At 48.3% G+C, this 13,913-nt stretch overlaps 1 protein-coding gene across 1 annotated transcript; it reads left to right on the forward strand.

The window, feature by feature from the left end:
• Nucleotides 1–6,005: 6,005 nt before the first annotated feature.
• Nucleotides 6,006–12,145, forward strand: BRS3 (bombesin receptor subtype 3). The gene is made up of 3 exons (XM_077922513.1): nt 6,006–6,444; nt 9,399–9,750; nt 11,676–12,145. Exons 1-3 carry the CDS (start codon nt 6,008–6,010, stop codon nt 12,069–12,071), a joined length of 1,185 nt encoding a protein of 394 aa, XP_077778639.1. The 5' UTR covers nt 6,006–6,007; the 3' UTR covers nt 12,072–12,145.
• Nucleotides 12,146–13,913: the final 1,768 nt, after the last annotated feature.

Consider the following 13,913-nt stretch of genomic DNA (forward strand, 5'->3'; position numbering starts at 1 on the left):
TTAACAGGCCCTGTGTTATGCAATTAAGGAACTTTAAAGAACTTTCAGACTCTAAACATATTATTTGCGTGTCCACACGCCCACACATGCCCATCTCTGGAAAGCCCATGCAATTTAGAACTCATCCACACTTAGCTTTTGCCCTACAATTTCTAGGCACGGGTCCACATTTCAACCTGATGTGCCCAAACACTTTTCTTTCTTTCTTTCTTTCTTTCTTTCTTTCTTTCTTTCTTTCTTTCTTTCTTTCTTTCTTTCTTTTTCTTTGCTTTGCTACTTTCCCCTGGAAAACCTGCTCTTCAGTGCTGAATTGGAACAAACAACAATTCAGGTTTTCTGCAGAATTGTTTTCAGCGGTAAGAAGCAGGTTTTCTGGGAAAGAAGGTTTGCTGGGAAGGAAGGAAGGAAGGAAGGAAGGAAGGAAGGAAGGAAGGAAGGAAGGAAGGAAGGAAGGAAGGAAGGAAGGAAGGAAGGAACATGCTCAGGCACAAGCTTTAAAGCACAGCCCTGTAGCTAGAAACAAGGCAAAAAAAGAATGTCCGGATGATCCCTCTTTGAGTAGGTAAAGGTAAAGGTAAAGGGACCCCTGACCATTAGGTCCAGTCGTGACTGACTCTGGGGTTGCAGCGCTCATCTCGCTTTATTGGCCGAGGGAGCTGGAGTACAGCTTCCGGGTCATGTGGCCAGCATGACTAAGCCGCTTCTGGCGAATCAGGGCAGCGCACGGAAACGCCGTTTACCTTCCCTATTTATCTACTTGCACTTTGACGTGCTTTCCAACTGCTAGGTTGGCAGGAGCTGTGACCGAGCAACGGGAGCTCACCCCATCACGGGGATTCGAACCGCCGACCTTCTGATCAGCAAGTCCTAGGCTCTGTGGTTTAACCCACAGCGCCACCGCATCTTTGAGTAAAATATGTCCTACGTTGCAATGTTCTTAATTAATAAAACTGGATGTGTAGAGTGTGTCTTCATCTCAAGCAGCGATGCTAAAATGAAGTTGCCTGTCTCTGTTCATTGGCGCATGAGAGGAAAAGGATGGACAGACATCCTGCTTTGAGTCACGAGCTGCCCTTTGCTAGCTTGTTACTGTTTTGAATTCTATTGTGTTGTTATGTTCCTTAGGGGGTCCTGCAAAACACTATTCTGAATAATAATACGGTAATTTATTATTTCTACCCCGCCCATCTGGCTGGGTTTCCCCAGCCACTCTGGGTGGCTTCCAACAGAAGGTTAAAAATACATTAAAACATCAGTAATTAAAAACTTCCCTAAACAGGGCTGCCTTCAGATGTCTTCTAAATGTCATATAGTTGTTTATTTCTTTCACATCTGATGGGAGAGCGTTCCATATGGCAGGCGCCACTACCGAGAAGGCCCTCTGCCTGGTTCCCTGTAACCTCACTTCTCGCAGGGAGGGAACCGGCAGAAGGCCCTCGGCACTGGACCTCAGCGTCCGGGCAGAACAATGTGGGTGGAGACGCTCCTTCAGGTATACAGGACCGAGGCCATTTAGGGCTTTAAAGGTCAGTACCAACACTACTTTGGCCACCTCATGAGAAGAGAAGACTCCCTGGAGAAGACACTGATGCTGGGAAAGATGGAGGACACAAGGAGAAGGGGGCGACAGAGGACGAGATGGTTGGATAGTGTTTTCGAGGTTACCAGCATGAGTTTGACCAAACTGCGGGAGGTAGTGGAGGACAGAGGTGCCTGGCGTGCTCTGGTCCATGGGGTCACAAAGAGTCGGACACGACTAAATGACTAAACAACAACAACCAACACTTTGAATTGTGTTCGGAAACATCCTGGGAGCCAATGTAGGTCTTTCCAGACTGGTGTTATGTGGTATCGGCGGCTGCTCCCAGTCACCAGTCTAGCTGCCGCATTCTGGATTAATTGCAGTTTCCGGGTCACCTTTAAAGGTAGGCCCACGTAGAGTGCAAAGCAGTAGTCCAAGCGGGAGATAACCAGAGCATGCACCACTCTGGCGAGACAGTCCACAGACAGATAGGGTCTTAGCCTGCGTACCAGGTAGAGCTGGTAGACAGCCTCCCTGGACACAGAATTGACCTGCACCTCCATGGACAACTGTGAGTCCAAAATGACTCCCAGGCTGCGCACCTGGTCCTTCAGGGACACAGTTACCCCACTCAGGACCAGGGAATCCTCCACACCAGCCCGCCCCCTGTCCCCCAAGAACAGTACTTCTGTCTTGTCAGGATTCAACCTCAATCCGTTAGCCACCATCTATCCTCCAACCGCCTCCAGGCACTCACACAGGACCTTCACCACCTTCACTGGTTTTGATTTGAAAGAGAGGTTGAGCTGGGTATCATCCGCATACTGATGAACACCCAGCCCAAACCCCCTGATGATCTCTCCCAGCGGCTTCATGTAGATGTTGAAAAGCACGGGGGAAAGGATAATGCTTTTTACAGGGCTGCACAGGCGCCACTGGGATGAGTTTGTGGAACCAAGGGTCAGTGGCCCACAAAGGCTTGAGAACTGCTGGTGTGGACAGTGCTGCGCTAGCTGGACTGAGCAATGAGGTCCCAAGTGGGTTTTGCAGTGACCCTGCCCTGACCACCCGGCAAAACTCATAAATGAGATTGATTGGTTCATCCCCCAAAGGGAAAGAGGTGCAAGGGCCCCACCTCCCACAAAGCATGGTGCCATTTGCACCTCTCTCAGACACCTCTGCGCACTGTCCCTTGCTGTCACTCAGCTTAGCTGGGCATAACTGAGCCTGAAGCCTGGCTGCCTGTCAGAGAAGACCTGCTGTCAGCTTGAAATGAGGGTGAGCAAGTGGGAAGGAAGGTGTTGTCATTTTCCTTGATGGATCTTTCTCCAGAGGAGAGCAAAGGCTGACCCTCCAAGCCAAGCCGAAGAGCTTCTCTTCTGAAGAGATGGGGTGAAGCATTCCTGGCTTCGGGGAACGCTCTGATAAAAGCCACCGCCCTTTTCCCTCTGGGGAACAGTATCTCTGCAGCAGGAAGAACAATAGAAGTCATTATGCAAGAAATGGGAGGGGGAGCAATGAAGTCTCAATGGGGGACAGGATTCATTCTGGAAGGAAAGAAAGAAATGCGCAACTTGCAAAACAGACATTTTCTTCATCTAAACTTTGTTCAATTGCAAAATCTGGAGAATGTGGGAAGAAAGCATTGTAATAAGGGAAGGTAAAAGCTGCAGAAGGCGGTTTTTAATAAGTGCACGAAGAAGCGAATGACTTGGAACCAAGAGCGACAGACAAGTGTGCAATACTTTCTCCCTGGCTACTAAAAGGCCTGTCTTGCTTTGGAGGCCACGGAAGAAATCCCGTTCCCCATGTACTTTCCCACAACAATAATTGGTGGCTTTAAAAGATTAGGCATATTCGAGGAGGTAAAGGACCCCGGACAGTTAAGTCCATTCAAAGGTGACTATGGGGTTGCAGCGCTCAACTCGCTTTCAGGCTGAGGGAGCCGGTGTTTGTCCACAGACAGCTTTCTGGGTCATGTGGCCAGCATGAATAAGCCTCTTCTGGTGCAATGGGACACTGTGCCGGAAACCATAGTGCACGGAAATGCCGTTTACCTTCCACAGCATTACCTATTTATCAACTTGCACTTTTTATAAGAACTTTAAGGTCTCAAAGATAGAATAAATATTCATAAATGCACACATATCTAAATATATGAACCATGAGTCTGAAATAGTATGGGAGAGCAATCCTGGAGCCATTTTGACTCTCCCAGTGACCTCAAATATTCCTCTGCCCTAAGGGAGGCAAATAGGGAAAGCCTTCCCATTGTCTTTTTGCTTGCAAATCCTGTCTTAAGGCCACATTTGTGTATGAATAAGGGTGAGCCTGTGACCTGGATTCAGGAACTAAAGTATTAACCATCACAAAAGAATTGCCAGGCTGCCCAGGTAATACAATCAGTGACCGTTATCAGGTATCCTGCCAGGCAGGATTTCTGCTGTAGAGTGCCTCCTTCTGTGATGTATGTATGATATTTTGAGGGGGGGTCTTGGGCTAAAGGGTGGGCAATTTAAAAGGGCTTGCACACCATTGTTCTGGGTTCTTTCCTCCCTCCTGCATGTGGGGAGTGGGGACCCTGTTGCAACAGTTCCTTTAATAAAGATCAGGCTTACTATCCAATTTGCTTCTCAATATACTCTGGTTGGCCTTTGTTTTCTCCTACCGACAGGGAACCCACTTAAGGACTCTATTCGGGCTCTGGAATACCCCATAAGGGAAAGGGAACAGTTTTTCTTATAACACACTGGTGTGAGGGACACGGGTGGCGCTGTGGTCTAAACCAATGAGCCTAGGGCTTGCCAATCAGAAGGTCGTGGTTCGAATCCCCACAACAGGGTGAGCTCCCGTTGCTCAGTCCCTGCTCCTGCCAACCTAGCAGTTCGAAAGCACGTCAAAGTGCAAGTAGATACATAAGTACCGCTCCGGCGGGAAGGTAAACGGCGTTTCTGTGCGCTGCTCTGGTTTGCCAGAAGCGGCTCAGTCATGCTGGCCACATGACCCGGAAGCTGTCTGCGGACAAACGCAGGCTCCCTCGGCCTATAGAGCAAGATGAGCACGCCACCCCAGAGTCGGTCACTACTGGACCTAATGGTCAGGGGTATCTTTACCTTTTAAAAATAAATAAATAAATAAATAAATAATACACTGGTGTGCTTTCAGACTGCTAGGTTGGCAGGAGCTGGGACAGAACAACAGGAGCTCACCCTGTCCTGTGGATTCGAACCGCCGACCTTCTGAGCGGCAAGTCAAAGAAGCTCAAAGGTTTAGACTGTGTCCCTTATCTTTCAAGGTGGAGAAGTCAATCAGTGACTACGAACCCTGATGAGTATATTCTGCCTCCAGCACCAGAGGCGATGGTGCTTCTAAACATCTCTTGTTGGAAACCACAGAAGGAAAGGTTACTCTTGCACTTCCTACTGACTGTAGCGGGGCTTCATGCTCCGGCACGGGGGGGGGGGCACAGAGAGCTGGTGGGGGCCGGGCCGGTGCGCGTCCCGGGGGCGGGGCACCCAGCGCAGGTGGGGGAGCAGCCGCGATGGCGTGAGCTCTCGTTGTTCGGTCCCAGCTCCTGCCAACCTAGCAGTTCGAAAGCAGGTCAAAGTGCAAGTAGATAAATAGGTACCACTCCGACGGGAAGGTAAATGGCGTTTCCATGCGCTGCTCTGGTTTCGCCAGAAGTGGCTTAGTCCTGCTGGCCACATGACCCAGAAAAACTGTCTGCGGAAAACGAGATGAGTGCCACAACCCCAGAGCCGTTCGCGACTGGACTTAACTGTCAGGGGTCCTTTACCTTTTTAAGGATGCCTGAGATTGCATTTGTGAAGTCTTTTAGAACTCGATATAAGGACTGAGTGAAGGAAGAGCCAAACACGGTTTCTCTTGTTTGCCTCTATTTTGAGACAAGGTGTTCCCTAATTCCCCCTGTTACAATGTTATATTGGGTACATAGGCACTCAGCCGGTGCGCCATAGACACTTTTAATATGGAGAAAGTCAATTCGGCGTGCAAATTGTGCAAAGAGCCAGCCTAATCGAAATAGCAGAGTACTGTTGACAGGGAAACCAGGGAGAAAAAGCCATCAATCCCCACCCCCACTCCAATTTCCTCCTCCTCCTCTCTCTTTCCCCCACAGTAGCTGCTGAAAGGCATATATTTTATTTTTTTAAAAAAAAGATAAAGACGCTCCACACCTCCCACACAGTTCAGCAGTGAATCTGTGAGCATCCATTCCTCTCATGCTTTGAGACTCCAGAGCGAGGAGATGTGAGTAAAACATCTTGTGGAATTGGATTTGCAGCCAATTGCTCTCTCTTTCTCTCTTTCTCTCTCTCTCTCTTTCTCTCTCTCTCTTTCTCTCTTTCTCTCTTTCTCTCTTTCTCTCTCTCTCTCTTCTCTCTCTCTGTCTGTCTGTCTGTCTGTCTCTCTCTCTTAGCAGCATTAATGCTTCTGACCAATTTAATTCCACCCTCAGCTGGCAAAATGTCTAGGGCACCTCCGCTGGGGATGAACGCGGCTCCTCCCGATTTTGCGAACGCAACTGGCCACCCGGCACCTGCCACGGGGAATCAAACTGCGGAGGAGGAAAAGTGGTCGGAAGACACTTCGCTCGGCTTGGGAGTGCTCTGCACAATCTGCGTGGCATACGCCGCGATCATTGCCGTGGGTCTCCTGGGGAACGTGATCCTCGTTCAAGTCTTCTTCAAGATCAAGTCGATGCAGACCGTCCCAAACATCTTCATCACCAGCCTGGCTTTCGGAGACCTGCTCCTGCTGCTCACCTGCGTCCCCGTGGATGCTGCGTGCTACATCGTGGACACCTGGCTGTTCGGAAGAATGGGCTGCAAGCTGCTCTCCTTCATCCAGAGGACCTCTGTCGGCGTCTCCGTGTTCACTTTAACCGTGCTCAGTGCGGACAGGTGAGTTGGAAGGACCAAGAGTCTGGCAGCGGGGCGGGGTTTGATCGCGCGTTGGCTTGGACGGGGCTGAGTTCCGAGTCGGGAGTTTTGAGTCTTGCAAACCCTCCAACATTTCTCCAGTAAAAAAATAGGGACGCCCATTCCATAATGATAATTTTACTCTTTCTGCTAGAGATGGGAGGGCCTGGGGGGAAAAACTGAAAAATTGGAGGAAAACAGGGGTTCCCCATTTTTCCCTGGGGGTCCGTTTTTCCCCAGGAAAAATGGGGGGGGGGTGTATGGAATATTAAAACTATATCAAACTTTTTCTTTCTTTCAGTTTTTCCTGGGAAAGATGGCTTTGGGGAAGGGTGGAAAAAACCTGGTGTGTGTCCCCTCCATTTTTCTGGTTTTCCCCCCAGGCGTTTCCCCTCTCTAGTTTCTACCCCATCCATCTGACTGGGTTGCCCCAGCCACTCTGAGCAGCTTCCAGCATATATAATAACATAATAAAACATATACAGGGCTGCCTTCAGATGTCTTCCAATCAACTTGGCTTGGGGGCCACATAACTCCATAATTGTTACCTTCATAAAGGTAAAGGTAAAGGGACCCCTGACCATTAGGTCCAGTCGTGATCGACTCTAGGGTTGCAGTGCTCATCTCTCTTTATTGGCCGAGGGAGCCGGCGTCCAGCTTCCGGGTCATGTGGCCAGCATGACTAAGCCGCTTCTGGCAAACCAGAGAAGCACACGGAAACGCCGTTTACCTTCCCACCGGAGTGGTACCTATTTATCTACTTGCACTTTGGCGTGCTTTCGAACTGCTAGGTTGGCAGGAGCAGGGACCGAGCAACGGGAACTCACTCCATCGTGGGGATTTGAACCGCCGACCTTCTGATCGGCAAGTCCTAGGCTCTGTGGTTTAACCCACAGTGCCACCCACGTCCAAGTACCTTCATAGACGTTTTTCTTCCTTAAGGGAGTGTACATGCTTCTCTCTCCTCTCCCCCAATTCATCCTCACAACGACCCTGTGAAGTAGGTTAGGCCAAGAGGCAGTGACTGGCTCAAGGTCACCCAGTGAGCAGGATTTGAACCCTGGTTATGCAACAATGCCTTTCTACGGTTGTAGTTACTGTTGTTACTGTTATTAATTCAATTTATGTTGCTCAAGGAAACCTAAAGCAATTTACAACCATTTTCCAGATTCTTTGAGGGGTCCTTTACCTTTTTATCCGTAAAGGGGCTGGGAATTGTAGCTCTGTGAGGGGTGAACTGCAGTTCCCGGGATCATTTGGGCAGAGGGGTGTTTTTAATGTACAATGCGTATACAGCTTTTGAAACAACCCCTTAGCCTGGGGTGAGTGGGATTTGAACCTGTGCCCCACCCCACCAGGTATTGGATTCCATCTCCACAACCAGCATGACCAACAGCCAAGGCGATGGGAGCTTTTGATGTCCCTGTTTCCCATTTTTTCAAAGCTTTGTATTTCCAGTCTGTGTTTGGAGATTAAGACCTCCCTTTATGTTAATGAAAGCAACTGTATTTTTTAGCAATTTGTCTCAGATATGTAAAATTTTAACTCTTGATTCCTGAATAATGGAAGCTGAATGTGACATGGAATATTTGGAACAAATCCCAAATGCTTAAACTACTAGCATCTGGAAGAACAACATTTCCCACTTTATATGATAGTGATAACGATGGTGGTGGTAGTGATACAATGTTGTTGTTTAGTCGTGTCCGACTCTTCGTGACCCCATGGACCAGAGCACGCCAGGCACTCCTGTCTTCCACTGCCTCCCACAGTTTGGTCAAACTCATGCTGGTAGCTTCGAGAACACTGTCCAACCATCTCGTCCTCTGTCGTCCCCTTCTCCTTGTGCCCTCCATCTTTCCCAACATCAGGGTCTTTTCCAGGGAGTCTTCTTTTCTCATGAGGTGGCAAAGTCTTGGAGCCTCAGCTTCACAATCTGTCCTTCCAGTCAGTGGTGGAGCGTGGGTTGTCAGCACCCGGGGCAAGGCAAGTAATTTGCGCCCCCTAACCCGTGGATTTGCGCCCCCTAACCCGTGGATTTGCGCCCCCTAACCTATGGATTTGCCCTAACCCCAGATGTTGCGCCCGGTGCGGCCGGGCCCCCCTGCACCCCCCACGCTACGCCACTGCTTCCAGTGAGCCCTCAGGGCTGAGTTCCTTAAGAATGAATGATGATACAAACCAAGTGCCAAAAGGCAGAATAAAGTAAGCTGTGTCTTGATGCCACCTAGTGGTGTATTAAAGCAGTTCAGGAAGAACAAAAATTGAAGTGTAAGAATGACAGAAAATCTTTGCAGCCCATTTATCAGTGTAGATCAGGGGTCAGCAAACTTTTTCAGCATGGGGCCAGTCCACTATCCCTCAGACCTTGTGGGGGGCCGGACTATATTTTTTTTGGGGGGGGATGAACGAATTCCTATGCCCCACAAATAACCCAGAGACGCATTTTAAATAAAAGCACACATCCTACTCATGTAAAAACACCAGGCAGGCCCCACAAATAACCCAGAGATGTATTTTAAATAAAAGGACACATTCTACTCATGTAAAAACACGCTGATTCCTGGACTGTCCGCGGGCCGGATTGAGAAAGCTATTGGGCCAGATCTGGCCCCCGGGCCTTAGTTTGCCTACCCAAGGTGTAGATGAAGCCCCAACCAAAAGGCAGAATAGAATCTCCAAGGCTCAATATATTTGGCCAAACAGGCTGAGATCAGCTAAGCCAACTGCGTTCAATTTCATTAATTCCCATATGCACGCAAGTGTTAGGCATCCGTAACAGATTGTTCCAAAAGTTTGGAAGCCAAACACATTTCCCGGAGTCTGATGGGGCACAGAGAATGCCAGGGAGACTGTTATTGGGAAACGGGGTGTTCCTTTGATTTCGCTCAGTGCTTTCATTGCTCTCAACACTTTGGCATTAATTGCCATTCCAGGTACAAGGCAATTGTGAAGCCCTTGGAACTGCAAAGGGCTGATGCCGTCATGAAGACCTGCTGCAAAGCCACCGCCGTCTGGATCATCTCCATGTTATTAGCCGTTCCAGAGGCCGTGTCCTCCGACCTCTACGCCTTTCACATTCCTGATAAAAACGGCTCCTTTGAGACCTGCGCGCCTTACCCCGTCTCCGAGAGAATCATCCAGGAAGCTCATTCTCTGGTGTGCTTCTTGATGTTTTATATCATACCGCTAACAGTTATATCGATCTACTACTTTCTCATTGCAAAGGCGCTGTACAAAAGCACATCCAACATGCCAGCAGAAGAGCACAGCCATGCTCGCAAGCAGGTAAGTAGAGATCTAGGGCAGCCTTCGCCAAGCTGGTGCCCTCCAGATGTTTGGGGTTGTTGCTCTGGCACATGGCTGATGGAGAGTCCATCTTCCTGGAAGCCATAGGTAAAGGTAAAGGGACCCCTGACCATTAGGTCCAGTCTTGACCGACTCTGGGGTTGCGGCGCTCATCTTGCTTTATTGGCCGAGGGAGCCGGTGTACAGCTTCCGGGTCATGTGGCCAGCATGACTAAGCTGCTTCTGGCGAATCAGAGCAGCGCACGGAACCACTGTTTACCTTCCCGCTGGAGCGAGTGGCGAAACCCGGAAGTAACCCTTTCTGGTACTTCCGGGTCGCTGCGGGACGTATCCCGAAAGAACGTAACATGACACGGACATAACATGAGGTATGACTGTAACTAAACAGGTATTAAACATCACCCCAGAACTGGCCCTACTGAACATCTTCCAAGATAATAATGCCCACTCATAAAGAGCTCATAACCCCACTACTCTCAGCAGCCAGAAGCTTCATAGCCGGACACTGGAGAGACCTGTCAGGAATAAACATGGACCAATGGTATGAAATTGTATGGGGAACGGCCTTATTAGAAAAACAAACCAATAAACTGAAGCTGACACAGGGACAAAAAGAAGAAGACCCCTTCATCCCAGTTTGGTTCCCTTTATCACATACACAGCCCAACAAGACAACAACAAGAATCCACCGTCAGCAAACGAATCAATATGGCTAACCTGATTCAAAAACACCCACCCACCCCACAAATGCAACCCACTGCAGCCAACCCCAGACAACCAACCACACCCTGGCCCCCAATACCTCTCACTACCAAGGAAATGTAATAAACAAATAGAAAGAAGAACCTACCCAGCTGACGCTGACACAAAATCCCACACATCCGCTAAGTAAAAGAACATGCTTTACCACCACCCCTCTCCCTCCCCAACTCTTTTCTTCCTAACCTTAAAATGCATATGATGCCGATGTCTCACAACAAATGAAACTGATCTGTAGGAGACACAACCTGAAGAAAGAGACAATGCATGTGCTTTTGTGAAAGAGGAAAATCTTTAGTCAAAATTAATTTTTTTAAAAAAGAGATTGTATGCAGATTTAATTTTTTTTTAGACAGGAAATATCTTTAATATCAGAAGTCTACAGAAACACTTTGTTAAGCAGCCACAAATCTCCTACAGTGGTACCTTGGATTACAGACACTTCATGTTACAGATGCTTCAGGTTACAGACTCCGCTAACCCAGAAATAGTACCTCGGGTTAAAAACTTTGCTTCAGGATGAGAACAGAAATCATGCGGCGGCAGCGGGAGGCCCCATCAGCTAAAGTGGTGTTTCAGGTTAAGAACAGTTTCAGGTTAAGAATGGACCTCCGGAATGAATTAAGTTCTTAACCCGAGGTACCACTGTACATAACATAGATGTATCCTGATGGCAACTCTTAAATTCTCCCAGAATTACCACAGAGCTAGCTGCATTCACTTTCATATCACAGGTGCAGACCTGTGTGTTTACTCAAACTGAACAGACTCAGGTTTTCATCAGCTATGCACGAGGAGGACACAGGCTTATATTAACATTTATTTCAATTTGCTGAAGAGTTTGTGAGCCACACAATGGTCTCTAACATGCAAGAAGTCAAAGAGTTCATCTGTACACTCCTCTAAACGTTCCCAAGCTTTCACACATTTCTCAATCTGTTCACAATGCTCCCTGGCAGTAGTTTAAGGATCCACAAACTCTTCTTCTTCCTTCTCAGCGCGTTTTCCAAAGGCGAGGACCTTCTTCAGAGGGCTCCCTTTCTCGATATACACGGGGTGAAGTGGGGTGGGGTGGCGGCGCCTCGTATGCAGATTTTTTTTATTAAGTGTTTTTTTTTTACATGTGCAACGATTTCCCCCTGCAGATTGAATCTCGCAAGAGAGTCGCCAAAACTGTGCTGGTCTTGGTTGGCCTGTTTGCCCTCTGTTGGCTCCCGAATCATGTCCTTTACCTTTATCGTTCCTTCACTTACTACGCTTCCGTCGACACATCCACCTTCCACCTCGTTGCCACAATATTCTCCCGGGCTCTGGCTTTCAGCAATTCCTGCGTCAACCCCTTTGCTCTCTACTGGCTGAGCAAAAGTTTCCGCCAACATTTTAAGAAGGAAGTCCTGTGCTGCCAAGCCAAGACCCCTCCGGGCCATTCCCGCATCGTCCAGAGTGCAACTCCCACCCGGGCCATGTCGGTCACAGGCTCCGAAATCAGTGTCACTCTGCTGACAGATTATAGCATCACTAAAGAAGAGGAGAGCGTTTAATTCTGCCCGGCCTGTGGATAATTGTCCTGCCAAGGCCCACCGAGATTAAAGCATGTCAGGGTGAAGGAAAGAGGTAAAGCCGTTTTTTTTTTTTTTTTTTTTTTTGCTTTTTAAAAAAATTTTTTTTTTTTATTTCATTAATTTTCCAAAATCAACAAAAAATAAAAGTAACAATACATATTCAAACATAGGGGGGGAAATAGAGTTGACTTCCCCTTATTCCCTTCCCTGGTTCCATTGTTTATCATCCTACTGCATGTCCATTTTAAATTATGAAATCATTAAAATTACTTCTGGTCCAATCATAATGTCTTTACAAGAATTTTTAAAATCCTGCCAATGTATTAAGCTGTGTACATTGCTTCTGTATATATGCAATAAAGTCATGACCGACTCTGGGGTTGCGGCGCTCATCTCGCTTTATTGGCCGAGGGAGCCGGCGTACAGCTTCCGGGTCATGTGGCCAGCATGACTAAACCACTTCTGGCGAACCAGAGCAGCGCACGGAAACGCCGTTTACCTTCCCGCCGGAGTGGTACCTATTTATCTACTTGCACTTTGGCATGCTTTCAAACTGCTAGGTTAGCAGGAGCAGGGACCAAGCAACGGGAGCTCACCCCATCGCAGGGATTCGAACCGCCGACCTTCTGATCGGCAAGTCCTAGGCTCTGTGGTTTAACCCACAGCGCCACCCGCCTCCCAAAGAAGAGTGTAGTTTATTGCAAACACAAATAAACTTTTACTGCATTCAAAACGTTGTTACTCTTTACCTTCTTCGTCTTATTTTATCCTGTCTCTTAACTCTTCTATCTCCCCTCACACAAAAACCAACTGCACTCACTGCCTTTCCCAGCCAACCAACCAACCACTACCACCCAAACCTTGGGCAAAGCCATTTTATAAACAGGTAGGCTCCAGCTTTCCTATTGGTCCCTCCCCCTGTATGGACATTTTCACACAGGCAAACACCACAACGGCGAAGGTAGATCCTTTGGCAACTGGCAAAGAGGGATTAGCAAGAGAAAATGATCCGATTCCTTCCCCGCTGATTATACCCAACTCTGTCTGTCTAAATCCGCCACCATTTATTTCTGAGATCTATCCCAGAAATCTCTAGGCCCATCAACTGAGGCCTGGGAGTAGAAGATTTGAAAAATCCTAGTCTAGTAAAAGGACAAAGAGGGAAAGGATTTGCTGAACTAATAAATTGAATTGGAATACAAAAAAGGGAGGTGTGAGGAGGTCAGGGAAATAAGCAAATGAAAAATAAGTGATGGAAAGATGGAATTGTTTTTTAATTATTTTTATTTTGTATTTTTATTTTTATTTTTTCATTCTGTAAAATCTTAATAAATATCTTTTAAAAAAAATAAAATCCTAGTCTAGGTAACAGACAATTTAGGTTTGGAGCAGAAGGGAAGTCCGGGCAGGGAAAATGAGAAGAAGGGGGGAAGTCGGGGGGATGGAGAGGCAGAGCAGAGGGGAAAGGCTAACCCATACCACTTTCTCCATATGTTGCAAAGGCAACAGCGCCCCAAAACCCTTCTCTCCCGCTCCGAGAGACTGGGGGACTTCACCGCCTGCCCCCAGGGCCTCCTCTTCCTGCCTCAGCATGAAGTCCTCTGCCAGAGCCACCGCCTGGGCGCAAGTCTCTGGGTCGCGATCCTTCACCCAGCTCTGCACTTCCGGCGGCAGGACAGCCAGGAACTGCTCCAGGATCAGTAGCTTCAGGATCAGCTCCTTGGTGCGCCTCTCCGGCTTCAGCCACTGGGAGCACAGGAACCAGAGGCGGCTGCAGACCTTGCGGGGGCCCTCAGCCTCCCGGTAGCCAAAGTGCTGGAA

Source organism: Podarcis muralis, chromosome 2, assembly GCF_964188315.1.
Source record: "Podarcis muralis chromosome 2, rPodMur119.hap1.1, whole genome shotgun sequence".
Taxonomy (NCBI): Eukaryota; Metazoa; Chordata; class Lepidosauria; order Squamata; family Lacertidae; genus Podarcis; species Podarcis muralis.